The sequence below is a fragment of the Phaeoacremonium minimum genome, assembly GCF_000392275.1.
Source record: "Phaeoacremonium minimum UCRPA7 unplaced genomic scaffold PA7_03_scaffold_442, whole genome shotgun sequence".
Lineage (NCBI taxonomy): Eukaryota > Fungi > Ascomycota > Sordariomycetes > Togniniales > Togniniaceae > Phaeoacremonium > Phaeoacremonium minimum.
This window is the reverse complement of record NW_006921344.1, coordinates 44,996-61,618: the sequence shown is the minus strand read 5'-3', so window position 1 is coordinate 61,618 and position 16,623 is coordinate 44,996. Positions and strand designations below refer to the sequence as shown.

Sequence of the window (16,623 nt, the reverse complement as noted above, 5' to 3'; positions counted from 1 at the left end):
ATTCCTCCAGTCACGACAGATTCTTCTTTGTGATATATCTCTTTTCCATACTTTTACAGGTGGGCTTCTTTTTGACGTGATTGGGGATCAGCAAGGCGTGAAGCAATTTAAAGGAGGAGGGGGTCGGCTTATAGGGGCTCGGCGACCGCGGATAGCTTTGAAGCACAGGATGTATATCGTGAAAGCGAAGATATAATGCTTCTCTCCGCCTCCAACGCCGTAAGCGCCGTGCTCTGAGACGTCAAAGCCATCCCATGGCATACCTTCAAGAACCCCACGATGCTGATCCTCGACCTTTTGACGGCAGATGGGCATTTCCCCACAGATACCGCGCCTCGACCTTGTCACAAGATCTGATCCCATTGCCACTAAGCATCTATAAGCACCTTGTGCGGAGTGAGAAGTGCCAGGTTCGTGCTAGGATAGTTTGGGACTTCGGGGTGTTGTCGGTTGTACCTCAAGGTAGAGAGAACATGGACGGTGCTAGTGAGTTTGTGGTAGGGATATCGTGCTAGACGCTGGACTTCCTGCGGCCAGGGAGCCTGAGATGGTCAACGCAACGGAATCACTTGCCCGAGCCTTGCCTTATCGGGTTTGCGGGAGGGAAAAAGAAGAGGTGGCGAATAGTTGAGGGTGTCGTGGGATCAGCAAGACAGCCCGGCTCAGGGTCATGGTAAACGAGAGGTTGATGCAGACCAGACTCTGCAATAAGAGACTTTCGAGCGGCGTAGACGGTCGAATAAGAATAGGGAAGCATGGTGCTGCTTTGAGATCATGTGGCTGTTGATCCCTTCGCCCCTATGCGAGTCGATGCTCCTGCCGAGACAGTTACAGGATTTCGCCTCTCCTGACATCCTCACTGAGGAAGATCTGCCCGTCGTTCCTCACTCTGGCTGCGGCCATTGCATTACCTTCGGTCAAGGAAATGTTGCATCGAGGCGGCCATCGCGTCCGAGGGGAAGGGAGATCCGCCACAGAACTCAGACGATGATTTGATGGGCCGCCATGTGCCAACATCATCGCTCCCTATCAGCACTTGCCACTGAGACTACCCTCTGCGCATCTAAGACTGGCTCAGAGAGGTCCGCTGTCGGCCAATGCTTATCAAGGCTCGTGTTTTGAAAGGTATTCGCCCGCCGAGTCACCTCAGGGGTCCGGACAGTCGGTTTCCTCGAGTCCTTGGGCTTGCAGTCTTCCCACACTTTGTTGGCAGTGTACTGGTCAACATGCATGAATCCATTGAGTTCTAGGATCTTCCACAGAAACTCGTTTTCGCCGAAGAATAAAATGGCGAGTTGGTGAGCTATCTCGGCAGGTATGCCTAGGGTTATAACCTTGACCGCCAGATTGTCCCAACGTGTCAGGTCAGGAACAGTGCACCTCCCTAACCCACTGGCAAAGGAACCACGTCTGCATAACAGGCGGAGGTACGCATTCTTTCATTGTGACTCGCTCCTCCCTGCCCGAAATAACAATCACAAGTGATGTTGCTGTCCCAAAATGTCCTGATCATTGACGTCGAGGTGGTGGTCGATGATACACATCATCGCGTGCAATATGTGAGGCCTGCATTAGCTTTGAGGTCACACATATTGGACAACTCACTCTGCTTGTATGCTATGCAAGCTGTGCGTAGGCATTTAAGAAAAAAACGAGCGTCATAGGATGAGAAAGTGAAAGTTACTCACCGGTCTGTACGTCTGTATGGCTCCTTTCCCCTTAGCCAGTAGGTTTTGCTTGTGCTTCGTGCATCCTGTACCCTTGAGGGCTGGGGTCGACTTTATCCAGAAACGCTGCAATTTCGCCGCAAAAGCCAAGGGTGCGGATCCATCCTAGATCGTCTCCTCCGGAAGCTGTAAGCCTGCTTCCCCGTCGCATGTCCTCCCGCTTGTCGATATTGCGTTTGACCAAGGTCAGGTTCCATTACAGCATATGGCGCATTTCTAATGTTGCCGAAAGTGGAAGCGAGCGAGACAGCCCACCCCTACAAGCGCGGCAAGTGGTGATATGACTTCCCGCAACCAGGGGATTGGAGCCTTATGACGGAAATGGGTGTGCAGCCCGGATTGAAAGACCCCCGCGTGGGTCAAAGACACGGCACAACTTGCAAGGGAAAGCGAAAAGAATACAGAGCAGGCCATTTTACCTGTATAGCCGTCTGTGATCTCTCAGCCGATACGAGCTTAATACTTAAAAGATTCCGTCCGAAAAAGCTTTATTACTGAAACGATGTTGATTGAACGAAACAGTTCCATATTAGCCTCTCAGTGTTTGGTTAAGGTTGTAATAAGTTGGAGTAGCATAGCATCCCTGATAACATGCTCGGCGCGAGCCATGTCAGATGCAATACTACCAACCAAGCAGACTGCGGGAAGTCGAAAATGCTGCATCGAGTGCGTGATACTATGTCAAATAGTCGCCTTTGCACCCAAACACTTCGCTGTAGCCTTGCGACCTCCAGAGAAGAGGACAGAAGAGATCAGAATGCACTATTTGGCATGGTTGGACTTGGACGAACATTATGTGGTTTCTCCACAATGAGAGGCGGCGCACAATGAGTTGTTGATAATTGACCTGCTGGCAGAACCAACAGCCAACTAGTCCTGCACGCTGCAGATGGAGAACAATAGCGGGGATAGTGATTGAGTAAACACTTGTCTAGCCAACCGGTTCGTCAACGAGGTGGACTGCCCGCAATGAGTAGCCCTGTAAGATGATTCCACAAGGTTTAAGGGTTCCCGAATCCTCCCAAACAGAGAAATAGTACCCATTCATGCACCTTACTCCGTTATGGACGAGAACCTTTATCATACAACAGGTGGGAAGAGGTGCAGCCGCGTCCGGCTCGCTTGGCTTGGCTTAAATATCTCTAAAGGCCGAGTTCTCATGCGAGGTATCCACTTGCTCCAACAATCACATCGCCATACTGAGAGAGGGGTGGCATTGACACTCCAACTTAGAAGAATGGAGATGCCAGCCGCGTCGTGCTGCACATCTCAGCTCAAGTCGAAGAGAAAAAGATGCGAGTCTGGACCACTGGATCAAGCGGCTGGTGGGAGAGTGCTGAACCAAAAGCTTGACGGCCACAGGAAAGAAAGAGGTTCGACGGTACATCTCTTTGCATGAGCACGGAATGGTGAGCGGAGCAACAAGGCTCAAATGTGTACTAAGTGGTTGAAGAGTAGAGATTGAACCCTGCCGGGACAGTGGACGTCTGTGGATTTACCAGGTTGTACGCCCACCACCAGTTCGGCAACAGATCCTGAAATGACCAGCTTCTCCACAATCGGCCTTTCGCGAACTTTGGGCAAATCAAGTTACACGGCAACTACTCAAGGACCTGTCAGGTTGATAGTGATTGTACATGCCGTGCGGAAAGTTAGGAAGCTGACGTTGATTTGCAAGAACAGATCGTACACATGTGCGGTCGTCGGCGAACGATCGACATAGAAGGACAGGTGCTCGAAGTATTGTGTGACGCTAAGCTTTAGGGAGGATATGTATATCAGACAGGCTGGCTAGAAGTAAGATAGCGAAACCCGCTAGTGACTTTTCTCTGCATGCAACGTCCTGTCGGCCTGTCCATAATACCTGCCGTGACATGGCAGAGGGGAAGCGGTTGTGCTGCATCTACAAGGATAGCCGATAATGTAAGTAAGAGTAAGTCTTGAAGGAGGGTGGTTGACTGAGCACAAGGGCGGCACTCTCGTTGACCCCAATGACCTGCTCTTGACGCGGGAAGGGTTCGTCGAGCTCGAAGGGGTGCTGGCGAGCCAGGAGCGCACATTTCCGCCGTGTATGTGAGATACATCGGTACGAGCTGAAGTGAAGCCACAGCGCACGCATTGCCTGCCTGCGGGATCCAGGTTAAATTACTGCGGCGCTCTTAACGCCGGAGAGCGGCTGGTGATGCCATCAGGGACGGCGATCATAGCTCACTGGTCGTTATGCCAGCCGACTTGCCGACGTCAACGAGGCTACCAACGTCGGTTGACGTAACTTGAGAGCCCGTCATATGTGATCTGCCTTTATGGGGACAAGACGCACATAGAGCAGCGGACGGTTGGCGACCTTCAAGCGGAGACCTCGCGCCTTGGTCATACCTGGGCAGTCAGACGGATAATCAAAGTGAAGAAGTCAGTGCTGCAGTGTAATGATATCGTCGTTGGTGGTTGGAGATGCCTCGGAGACGACGAGAGGAAAAGGCAATGATATGGAATTGGGTTGGTTGTTTGAGTAATTGACTGACGAACTGCCATCAGCGTTGGGTTAGCCGATGCAGCCAACACGGAACTTGTAGGGATGTCCCTTGGAGCGCTGCTTCCCAAACCGTGAAGCTGCATGTCTTCTCTTTTCAGGGTGGCATTGGCAGTGCGAGTTATCTCGTTGAATCTGCCTCTCATATTCTCGATCCAGAATTGTTCGACTTTGTCCAGGAAAGAGCCACCATGGCACTTGCACAAATGCGGCGCTCGGCGTCCATCTTATCATGGTTGGTTAATTGAGGCAGGTGCATTAGCTACTTCCCTAATACCTCCCTTACTTTGCTCTGCGTTTTCAAAGGTGTACTGTAGGTACCTCCTTCCTACCTGCTGTTGTGCATCAACGTTGCTCTGCAGAGACAACCAGCATGGAAGGAACGCCCGAGAAGTGAAGGAACGAGAGACAAAGAGGTACGCAGGAGACAGACGAGAAGCATGTCGACCTGAGGTTTCATCGAGCACGTTATCAGACAATAGCAACTCGCAAAGCAGATCTGCCTATACCCAGGCTCCGTAACCAGATATTATTTCCGCGTTGCCCGTTCGTCCCAAACATCTCCACCGACCCGCGTTTGAGCACCTGCAAGTCTGCCGTCCATCGTCCATTGACCAACTACCATCATACCTCCCTAAGACATGCCAATGGCGAGGTGCAGTACTCTCAGAGGAGAAACGAAGCTATCTAGCCAATCGGGCTTTGTTTCTACCCACTATATCTACCTAGGTACCTACATAGGTAAAGACTGGCTCAGGTAGCTATGCCGGCTCCGTTCGATTCATTCCCCTCAATTCATCATACAACCATCAGCCAACCGCTCCAGCATGGCCGGGGGGTGGGCACGAAGCCGGACAAGGACATATCGCAGGCGCCGCGCTTCGGCCTTCTTGGCTGAGCGAGTCGATACCCTCCCGTGTCCCGTGCGGGCATGCTTCGCAATGCCAATCGGCCCACGGCCGCGTTGACCGGCGCAAAATATTTTTTTTCTCTCGCAACGTCTGCAGCTTGCAAGCTAATCCTTCGAAGAATATGACGAGTCAAAAGACGTCTCCAGGCCCTTGCCCCCGAAGCTCCGTGGCTGCCGCCTAAACTTTTGCCGGTATCTGCTATGGTGGATAACTATCTGCAGTCTATTCCTTGCGCACAGCCAGTGATGGCCTACATGTAAGTGAGTACAGTGATCTGATGTCCTGCGCCTCCTGTCATGTAATGTAGGTCATAAGTCCCTTGGCCCACTCTGCATGATGCGAGGAAGCTGTATTCATAACTTCCAAAACGACAGGTCCATCCATTGACGGCCTGTTTAACAGCATCACCCTCGGGCAACTCGTCTTACTTCTTCAGGCTTATAAGTACGTTGGCATGTGCGAAGACAGCGCCGGCAGAAGGTCCGGCAGTCCTGGAGCAGTTTCGGCTCTCAACCGGTCGTGCTTCGGTCTCTTCACACACGCCTCCTCTCGCTCAAGAGAGCAATGCTCTTCAAGCCGGTCTGTTTCAGGAGAACCTGCAGCGTCGTCCTGCACAGCTCGCAGCTCTGTTGGCGCCGCCGCCATACAGATAGATGACATGCATGCACATCTTGACAAGGAATTGCCAAATGGCGACTGGCAAGATTTGCTGCCATTGTGCAGCGGCCATGCCCGTTATCGAACAAGGATACTCAAGCATCGCTAGAAGCATATGTAGGCGTGGGAGAGGAACCTTGTCGGAAGACCCGTCGAAATGCGGCAGGTCGTTCACCTATTACTAACGAGTACAAATCACGGCTCAAGATCGGGAAGGCTTTCTCAGATGCGTGCAGAGGGGGAGCGTGCACCGAGTGTCAATGGGTAGAATCAGATATCAGAAACACTGACAGAACCAGAATACTGCGTGGTAATATGGCTCAACGGTTCTTGTGCTGACGCCTCCACTGTCAGCAACGTAACGCTCCTTCAAAAAGTGACCTGTGCGGTTGTACCTGCATGGGAGAGCCACAAGCGGGAAACATGCTAGGGGTGAAGACTGCGGATAGGATAATGCAAAGTCCAGAAGAAAAACCCGCATGTCGTAAGGCAAGGGCATACAAGCTGGTGAGCCCCGAGTATCCGTGATGGAGCTCAAATCTTCTGTCCTACGGCGGCGTGAAAGTGATCTGTTGACATTCTAGTTGCTGTAACCTGGAATTATCCAGCTTGATCCGAGAAATTTGCAATGGTGCTGCTGAGTGGGAGCACTCGAATTGCAAGAGGCCGGCTTGAAAAGCCACATGGCTTTTCGGCTCGCCATCCAGGCTCTCTAGGGAACGCTTTTGCCTCTCATTCCGTTCGGCGGAGACTCTATTGGTAACCAGATGCGAAGAGAAATGCAACCTGCATCGCCTCTTTCTCCAACTCTTCCGCGCACCCCGCCCGTCCCCTCCGGCCCTTGTATCTTAGCCTCACTCCACTACAGCATAACATTCCCTGCCAATGTAAGTACACGACAAGGCACGCCTGAGCTTCGTTGCGGGGATCCTAGCCAACTTCATCTGATTCGACTAGTTGTGGCGTTTGATGCGTTCCAGGCCACTTGAGCAACAATCAATAGAAGCGCTGATCTTGTGATGTCTTTGCCGCTCTCTCCAAAGCCTACTCATCACCATTGACCCATGAGGCCCTTTCGATCAACCAGCAAGCTCATCTTTCTAAGCTGTGGAGAAGGATAGAGCGCTCATCACGGCAAAGAGACTGGAATTGACGACAGGGAAGATGGACACCTATCTAGCTCCCTATCAGCGCTACAGGCCGAAGCAAGCGCCGTGCTTGTCTAAAATAACAGCGTCAAATGGAAACCCCACCACACTGCCTCGTCGTCTGATTCGCTTCGAGCTAGACTGCCCGTAGCGCCGATACAAAGAGTTACCTGGCTGCTGTGGACAAGATCAGTCAGGGCAAGGTGATGCCACAGTTGGTGGGCTTACCTTGACTGGCCGCACGAGCAGGCCATGTGAAGAGCCAGTGTCCTGATGTCTCATTGTCGCTCAGGCTAGGCGGCTGCTAAGGCAGGCTTCAGCAAACGTATACTCTAAGTCAGCAGTAGTTTGTTGCTCCGCACTCTAGAGAGGCTATTGCATTGCGGTTCAGCATATCACATCGCCTCTGTCGCCTCTGATTCGAGTGCGGAGCCTCGAAGTCTAGACTCGTCGTGGGTGGGCTGATTAACGTTCTCAACGAATCTTTACTCTTCACACTGCCCGCAAAGGAATGCACATTGCATCTTGTGCACTCAAACAGGTATGCTCAGCTTCGCCATGTATGCCTCTTCTGCCCACTCACAGAACCAAAGGACGATGGTATTGTGCTCGACGGGAGCCGAGGGCAAGAAGAGGCGAAGGTAACTGCCAGGTACCTGTGCCTTCATTAAAGTACAGAGGTGTGGTGGAGCAGACACCCTTGAGCCCGACTCCGCATCCTGGTGAGGGTGAGGTGCTGCCGGGGCCACACTCGACCTAATAAGCTTGCTAAAGCAGAGTAAGTCGACAAACGACACTGGACAACCTGGAAGGAGGAGAGGTACAGTACAGTAGTCGTTATTAGTTGGTCTCTTTGTCTTCCTCCTCCTCCTCCTCCTCCTCTTCTTCGTCCATTGGTACCTTGCCCATGCTGGCCTATCTTGCCGCTGTCCACGGCAAGTATCACTCAAGAGGCCGATGCGGCCACTTTTCCACATCCACGCCCCTCCCCAAGGGATACTGTACCCCATGAGGAACGGAGCCCCAGTTGTGCTGCAGACGCCCCTCACCCACTACCCTGCTGCTACAGAATGCAGGTAATAAATGATCAAATTGTACCCGCCGTCTCGCCCTATCCACGTCTGGTCTCTTGTCTTCTGCATCAACCTCGACTTGTACACTTTTTTTTCATTACCTCGCCATTGCCGCGTACTTTGCCTGTGAATAGACGTACTCGTCATGTAGAATCTGAGATTATGTGCTCTGGTTCGCGCTACTTTACTTCCCACCCCCTGCGGGCTCGTCACAGCAAGCGCAGCATCTCTCGATGCAGTCCCCGTATAGTACATCTACCCTTATGTTTCCTTGCTAGCTTCCCCATCCGCATCGCATCGGGGGTGAGGCGACTAGAATCTGGCTATATAGCTCCTGGTCCCCCTCGCCCCCAGTCTGCCTCGTGGGGATCACCACGACTGCTGTTTCCTTGTGTCATTGTTGTCTTTGAGACCAATTGGTCCTTACAATGGCTTGTTTCTTTTGAGACGGTTGTGCTGTCTCCTGTATATTATCCACTTGCTCCTCCTGTGAGCAATTCCTGGACTCCTGGCACCTGTCCTCTTTCAGGGTGCTGATGCTCTTGTCTTTGTCATTCTGCTGTGTCGTTCGTTCAGGTTTCTAGTTTGTTTCCTTGAACTCAGCTCAGCAGCACTGGAAAGGCACGAACAAGCCTCATATTGGTCTTTGGTCGTCTGATCTTTAGACTCAAGATTCCTCAGGGAAAAAAAATTGCCCCGAGCACGTGAACGCACACAACGCCCACCTAGGAGTATCGCGTCTGTTTTCCTAGACCTCTCCTGCTGATTTCTCCGACCCTACCCTCATATTCACTCCTCGTCTGTATATCGAGTTTTCTTCTGCTTGTTGGAAGGATATCATCAGCCAGCTACCAGGCTTCCTCCCTTATCAGTCGCCCGGTCTGTCAACACTTTTCCCAAGTGAAGGTTTACATTTCGGAAACAACCTCAGACAAAATTCACTTCGTGACACACCCTACACTCAAAACTACTGTGGCCCCTCCGACCAGGCCTGGTTGGAAACAATAAATTCTCTCATCGGTCCTTAGATATCTTTTATCTTCTGAGATCTTGTTAAGCAACTCTCACCCACAGGCCTTCACCGGGCAAGCAAGAGGTGTGATGGCAACCAACCCGAACTCGGAGATGGCTACATCTGAGGAGCACTCCACTGCTTGGGCCCTCATAGGACCTGTAGCGAACTTCCTCTGTCCCAATCTTGACTTTCTACAGTCAACAAGATTCTGGTTCTGGTTCTTCTGCATTATCTGGTACGCTCTTATCCCAAACTGGAAGGAACTCGTGGCCTCCCAGTTCCATCCAAGGTTCTATTCTTATTGATGACTGATGGCAAATCCAGGGCTCATAGATATGTTCGTCTGATTGTGCACTGTATCAGCCATTGGATATACAAGTCGAAGGCTATCCCCGCCAATCCAACGTTCACAGCCAAGGATGTCACAGTTGTGATCCCCACCATTCACAATGCCTTTGAGGAGCTCCGTCCTTCACTCCAGAGCATCCTTGCCTGCAAGCCCTACGAGTTGATTCTTGTGACCACTTCTGGTAAAGTTGATGCCTTGAACAAACTGGCCAAGTCTCTGGATTTCCCCCGAATCCGAGTTCTCAGCACCTCGATCGCGAATAAGCGGTTGCAGGTTTGCGCCGCTCTTCCGGAGGTGACCACAAAAATCACCATCATGGCGGACGACGATGTCACCTGGCCAAAGACTCTCATTCCGTGGATTCTGGCTCCGTTTGAGGATCCCAAGCATGGTCCCAAGATAGGTGGTGTGGGAACCTGTCAGCGAGTGAGACGAGAGTGGGGCGCTCCTTGGAAGACCAGGATCTTCAACTGGTTGGGAGCCGCTTACATTGAGCGCAGAAACTTCGAGATCTCGGCCACTCACAACATCGACGGCGGCACATCTTGTATGTCTGGACGCACTGGAGCCTACCGTTCGGAGATCCTTCAGAGCGCCGAGTTCCTTGATGGCTTCCAGAAGGAACGTTGGGGCAAATACATCCTCAATGCTGATGACGACAACTTCGTTACTCGTTGGCTAGTGAGCCACCAGTGGAAGACGTGGATCCAATACAACCGCGAGTGTGAGATCGAGACGACTCTGGAGAATGGCATGAAATTCCTCTATCAATGCTCTCGATGGGCGAGGAGCAACTGGCGAAGCAACTTTACAAGCTTCTTCGTAGAACGCTACGTCTGGCGGTATGTGTCCAACAGAGCATAGCTCACTTCTTGCTTCTTACTGCTTCACAATAACTAAACCTCTATATGAAAAGAGCCGTCTAACATATGTTCTAGTCAACAACTGTGGTGCTGCTATGCACTCCATTTCGCTACATTCACCTCAATCGCATGGTTTTCTGATCCGCTTATCCTCTACTCCTGCTGGCGCGCGACTGGAGATTGGGATCCAGTGAGCCGCAATCGAGCTTTCTGGGCGCAGTTCATCTTCATGTTCGCATTCACGAAGGTTGTGAAGCTTATGGGGCTCTTCCTCCGAAATCCCAGCGATATCATGTTTCTACCCGTATCTATCCTCTTCGGGTATTTCCACGGCTTCATCAAGCTTTATGCCCTGTTCACTCTTAAGATGGTAGGGATACCCAGTGACACATTCCTATCCACACGCAATCACTAACAAACATCTAGACGTCCTGGGGAAGCCGAGCTGATGGCGATGAGCATGACAAACAGCGACTTACACGCCCACAGCGCAGTGTTAGCATGACGACACCTCCAGGCAAGGGGCTTGAGTTGGTGCGCTACAAGACTCACCGCCGTATGACTTTGCCCTCTCGACAACCGCATGAGAAGTCCACGGCATGGGAGGTTGACACAGATGTGTCGGATTAATTGGATTTAGTTTCCTCTAATTCTCCCGCGGCTAGAACTTCATGGACCGGCCATTTCCTACGGGACACACATCTGCATTCACGAATTCTATGGCTTATGACGACAGGACTTTGGCATTGGGCAGGAGGTACAACAGCACTCTTCCCGATCATGGATATGCGTTTGATTTTAAGACCCCTTGGCACGATTTCAACCATTTGGTGATCGTGGGGCTATCATTTTACGATGGACCTCTGCGGGTATTCACTTCTTTGCACTTGACCAAAAAAGTTTGCGGCATTACGGCCCTTAAAAGCTTCGCTTTCTTTTTTACTTCTCGACTCATTTTCAGGCACGGCAAGGGCTTTTTCCAGGGACGGAAACTATCAGGATTGTTTGAGTGTAATGACTACCCCCCAAAAAAGGCGATGCAGGGACCCTCCCACAGTACACGTTTCTGGGAGCGTGACTATAGGCAGCCTCGGCGTATGGAACGGAGGGACAGAGGGAAACCCTGGCATGGAATGACATGACACGACCAAGCTGGCTTCGGCAGCTCTTCTTTCAGCAGCACAAAAAGGCGAGGATGAGACATGAGCATAGACTGGCGCCGTAAATGGCCATAGAGCATCTTCTCAAAAGAGCATCCATCATCCACCATTCATCATCATCATGATTATCATCATGATCGTTATACTTGCGCCCCGTGTCCTAATTCTCCATCAGTGAAATCGTGACGGAGATGTCTGTGAATGAGGTAAAGCGGATTGCCGGTTTGGTACATCTGCATTGAGGTTCCCCGGTCAGGACGAGCGCTGCGAGTGACTAGCCGTAGGTGATCCCGAGACCAAATATGCACGCCATCGACACATAGATAGCAGCGAGACTAACGTTAGTCGGGAGGGGGACAGAACACCAAGCTTGGCCCCCCTCACCTCCCCTCCCCAGTCTTTGATATGGATCGGGGCTGCAACTACGTATTGAAGATCTGGTTTGTGCCTTGGTGACACCGCAGATAGACGATAGACGACTCCAAACGGGACTCTGCCCTTATGCACGTACTATGTAGGAAAAGGCTGAACATCTCCCAGCCAACGGCGTTGCACAAAAGTTATTCCCGGCAGAGATTCGATTCGTCCTACGCAGCACTCGGCCCTGGATCGTCGTGGTGGTTTTATTTGAGGCTAGAGGCTCTTTTCAGCATGTCTCATAGGCCGGCCATCCATGGCCAATGTCGTCACCTCCCATCCAACGGCTGCCAGGCCGAGATAAGCACCGTCTACGGGGACAGCAATTTTAATTTATCCAGCAGCAGCAGCAGTCCAGCATCCACCCCAAGTGCCGCGTATTATATTGCAGAGGGGCCACCCCCTCTGCCGTCAGATTGATTACGGCTCATCTCCGCTATCTGTGCTGCTGCTTCCTGCCGACGCCTGGCGGGCGTCCATCGCTATCTTACCTTACGGGCATAAGCTGTGGAAATGTGTGTTGAGGTAGGTATGGTGTGGTGGTGTGTGGTATTTGGTATGTGGTAATGTAATGTACCGCGTAGTGCCATGTATGTAGGTACAAATCTTTCCTATTTTGAGACTGACCAGGACCACCCATGAATAGCTCCACAGTTGGATGGGATGACCCCGCAGATTGGTGGTGGGAACGGGCCAAGTCCCTTATTCTTCAACACTTGAACAAGGGCATATGGGCATTGTTGGCGTTGAATTGGCACACCTGGCAGACCAAGGAAGTAAGTACCCTGCGAGTACCTCCCCTTCCCATGCCTCCATCGCGAGACGCTATTGCCACGCCCCTCACTAGATCTGTTTACACTGTACTCTACAGCCGCAGCTCTAGGCGAGGGCGCATTGCTCCAAGGTGCTAAGACTGGTAGTGCCAGTAAGTGCAGTAGGGCGTCGTCAATTCCCTGAGGTGAGTAGAAAGTCCACTTCCGACGAATGCATGTCTCACACGACACTAGGCCCCAGTGTCATCGGCTTCTGCTCTTCTCAGCTTTCGTTGCCTGCAGTCGCCGGCTCAGGGCAGACCTCGCAGTGTGCGGTTGCGAGGTCGTGAACGAGGAGTCTTTCCTTCGAGGTGGTTGGACAATGATGGCCGCCTTCCTGAATCATGCTACCCACCACACCTGGCACAGGTACGAGCACACACACCCTCACGAAAATTCGACAGGAGCATGAGCCAAGGTCTCGCACTCACTGCACTGACGGCGGATTCAATATGCAAGATACGACAGATCAAGTGCCATCCCAGGGAGGCGGCTGCCATTGGCGAATCCGAAGGGCGCTCGCTGCTAGTTCTCACATCTCGTCTGCTCAAAGCAGCCCTGCAGGACGACTGATGAGGCTACATCACCACACCACCTCCAACCGCATCCAAACAACTCTGACGTATTGCCGAATGAGCCGGCTAACCTGCCAGATGCCACGACGGCGCGGGATTCGACAGATGCTCTTTGACACGCGAGTCACTCGGCACGAAGACTCTGAACGGGTTTTCCACACGTGCACGCCAGGCGTGGATCACAAGGCAGTTAGCCGTTTGTCAAGGTTGCGAGGCATCACGTAAGAGTAAGACAATGCCTTGGATCCAAACGGCCAAGAAGGAAAAAGCCGAGCTTTGCTGCGGGACGACCTCTTCAGCGGCACTGATCGGTTCAACGATGCTGGGTTAGAGACAAACGGCGCCGATTTACAGACACGCCTTGTCCACACCTCGTCTCTTACACAGGGGCCCACTGAAGGCCAACTCCAACCTTACGCGTAAGGGTAGACCTGCGCGAGGACCACCTGCAGGCTGATTACGATACACGCGATGGCTATGCCTCAGCAGGCCGGCATGCACTAGCGAGGAATATCCGCAGATTTCAGAGTTCGATCTTGCCCGCTCCCGGACGGCTTGCCAACAACTATACTGGATTTGAGTTGCAGAGCTAGAGAGCGAGGTGGAGATCATAAGAGCCCGTCTGATATCAACTAACCAACTCACTAACTTCCTTGTGCAGTGCAGCACACTAAATCATGAGAAGCTAACTTAACGGCTTGGCCCATTCAACTTAACTTACCCACAGACAACAGGAGAGCCTTTTACGTTTTAGCGGACACACACCCGACTCCCTACCAGTAACCAACTACTACGCAAAGGACACTCTCGAAAGATGGCCAATATATTAGGCTCAATCTCCCCTCCCAGCCATCCTTCGTCGCCGCGCTTAACTCTTTCTTCTTGGACCTGCATCCTGCAACATGCACGCGCCGGTCGAGGGGTGGGGTTCTTGCAGACTCCCTGCCCACTTTCTCTTTGCAATTGACGAACTGGTGGGCTTGTTTATTGATCAGGGTTCCCGAATCGCGAGAGGATTGGCGCTGAGGGTTGCAATCGTAATGGGCTCCTCCTCCGTCCTCTTACACTACGCTTTCGTCTATCGCCGCTCCTTGCTCTTAGAGCAGGGGCGCCCGTTTTGCCTCCTCATGACCTATCTGGGCCTGCTGACTGGCCTGGCCGTCCCTAGTGGGTGTTGTACGAGCCTACAACCAGACCAGACCATGGGCCCCCAAAGGAACAACGCCTGGCCAGAGGGCGGCGCTACTGTCTGGTGTTGCGGATAGGCGCATGAACTGAAAGTCAGCATCCTCGGTGTCGACCAGTAGAAGCTCGCCGAGGCACTCTCGGCCCAGCTCACAAGCTCTCAAGAGTGGCAGCACAACTTCCTACTCAGCTGAGGGGGAGGGGAAAAGCCGTATTGGCTTCCACCTCAAGCCTGGCTAATTAGTGCCCCTCGGAGCTCATGTGGGGAGCGCGTGGAGCAAATACAGCACTTGAGCGCCTCCACCTAGCCGTAAAGCCTCGCATCCATATACCGGAGTAGTCAAGACGACTCCGAGATCTCCTCTCAGCGAGCGTCCAACGGACAAACAGGCAGCTTTTGTGCAATTTTATGTGCAGCTTCGTTCGCAAGTGCGTCTTTCTGTCGCGGGGTAATAGAAGTAAGCCAACAACAACGGCGTCGATGTATCGTCGGACAATCCCAGCAGCTGCATGTGGAGGGGCTCCCAGGGTAACTGCGGTAGAACTATGCCCGTGCAGGGAACCTCGCTCGCTCGCTCGCTCATCATACTGTAGTCGTGCCATTCCGGCGTCGAGTGGTGCGAGGCTGCCACAGTAGCATTTCCATTTCGGTTGGCGTCTTCCTTATTACACAGCCGCAGAAGCCGGTGCTACAACGATTGCTCGCCAGGCGTGCAAGCGAGCAAGATTCACAGGAGTAGATCACGTATGCAGGGACACGCACAAGTGCAGGCACATGGGAGATGCCGCAGTTGACGTGAAAGAAGAAATGTCGAGCCACAGGAGGGGGGGTAACATGGGAAGAGAGAAAAAAGCAAACATCCCCGTGGGTGCGGGATAAAGCAATGTGCATTCTTCTGACACTACCTACATAACGCAAGGTAGAGAAGAGAAGAGAGAGAAACCCTGTGAAATCGGTATCCATCTTCGGCTTCTGCATGTAGGTGGATGCGCCAGATGCAGCATTTCGTACGTACGAGGAGGGAAAGGAGGACCACATATTACTGATGATGAGTGATGATGATGACAATATTGATGATGGAATTGATGCACACACGGCACGGCAAGGCAGGACAAGACAAGGAAGAGGGCCTCGGCCGGACAGGGCGGAAGGCTCAATTGCATGGATCGATCTCCATCTCATCGTACTGGATGGGGTATCCACTGAAGCCGTTTGTCTGTGCTCTGAAGGAGGCTGAGTGATAGAGCTAGACTCGACAGAGGTGGTGATCCAGCCGGCTTGTTCCCCACATCCCAGTCGAATTGAGCTTCTTTCAGAACTCAGTTGCGGAATCGGGATGACGAGAATGTCGTTATGATCTTCACTCTTCGGCATTTCATTTCCAGCCTGTTTTCTCCAAAAGTCATCGACGATGATGATGTAGTTTGGTGATGATGATGCTGGGGCTCTTTCGGATTGCCCTTTCCATCTCTAGGCTGCATTATCGCCAGAAAAAAAACCGGGCAGAAATAGGTACCATGCATCTTTACTGCTGCACCGTCATGTACTGTACCGTACATATAGAAGGTCATTACTGGCTGTTAATCGAAGAAGCGCCGCTACATGCAAGTTCGGCCGTGGAGCTACTTTACTGCATGGTTGTTGCACTGGAAGAAGACATAATACACCCCCTCTAACCCCGTTCAGAACCGCCTGCGTCGAGTGTGGCGGGCTAGCAATGTGGGAATCGCATCCACTCGCAGCAGCAGCAGTACTGCCAGCACCAGAGGGTTGTCACTATGTGTGCTGGTCACCACCACCACCACCAGGCCGTCAACTACCACGTTGCTGCATATACACTTGCTTCCCCGGCGAGAGGTTGGCGGCAGAATGTAGTAATCACTAGACAGCGGCCGACTGGACTGACGTAAAGATCAGGCATTTTCAACGGATCGGGATGTTCAAAAAAAGCTGTTGTGGAGGGGGTTGAGTAAGAGCGTGAAAAAGACTGCATGTGTCCCAGGAAAGGTTACTACTCATCCTTCGAGATGCTGCCAGAGTACCTCGATGTACTCATCAAGTGCACGAAGGCGAGAGGAAGGAGCGAGTCGTGCAAAGGAGGTAATAAGTGACTGCATAAGCTAGCCGTTGACAAATGCACCAGGATTTCACATTTTGCAATGCTGAGGAAGATTTTCGCATGCTGACGGCCACGGACTTC

The 16,623-nt window shown here is 52.2% G+C and overlaps 1 protein-coding gene across 1 annotated transcript; it reads left to right on the top strand.

Annotated features, from left to right (window-relative positions):
- Nucleotides 1–9,365: 9,365 nt before the first annotated feature.
- UCRPA7_5890 (putative glycosyltransferase family 2 protein) lies at nucleotides 9,366–10,274 on the top strand (the record flags this gene model as incomplete). Its single annotated transcript, XM_007918434.1, has 1 exon — nucleotides 9,366–10,274. One exon carries the CDS (start codon nucleotides 9,366–9,368, stop codon nucleotides 10,272–10,274), a length of 909 nt encoding a protein of 302 aa, XP_007916625.1.
- Nucleotides 10,275–16,623: the final 6,349 nt, after the last annotated feature.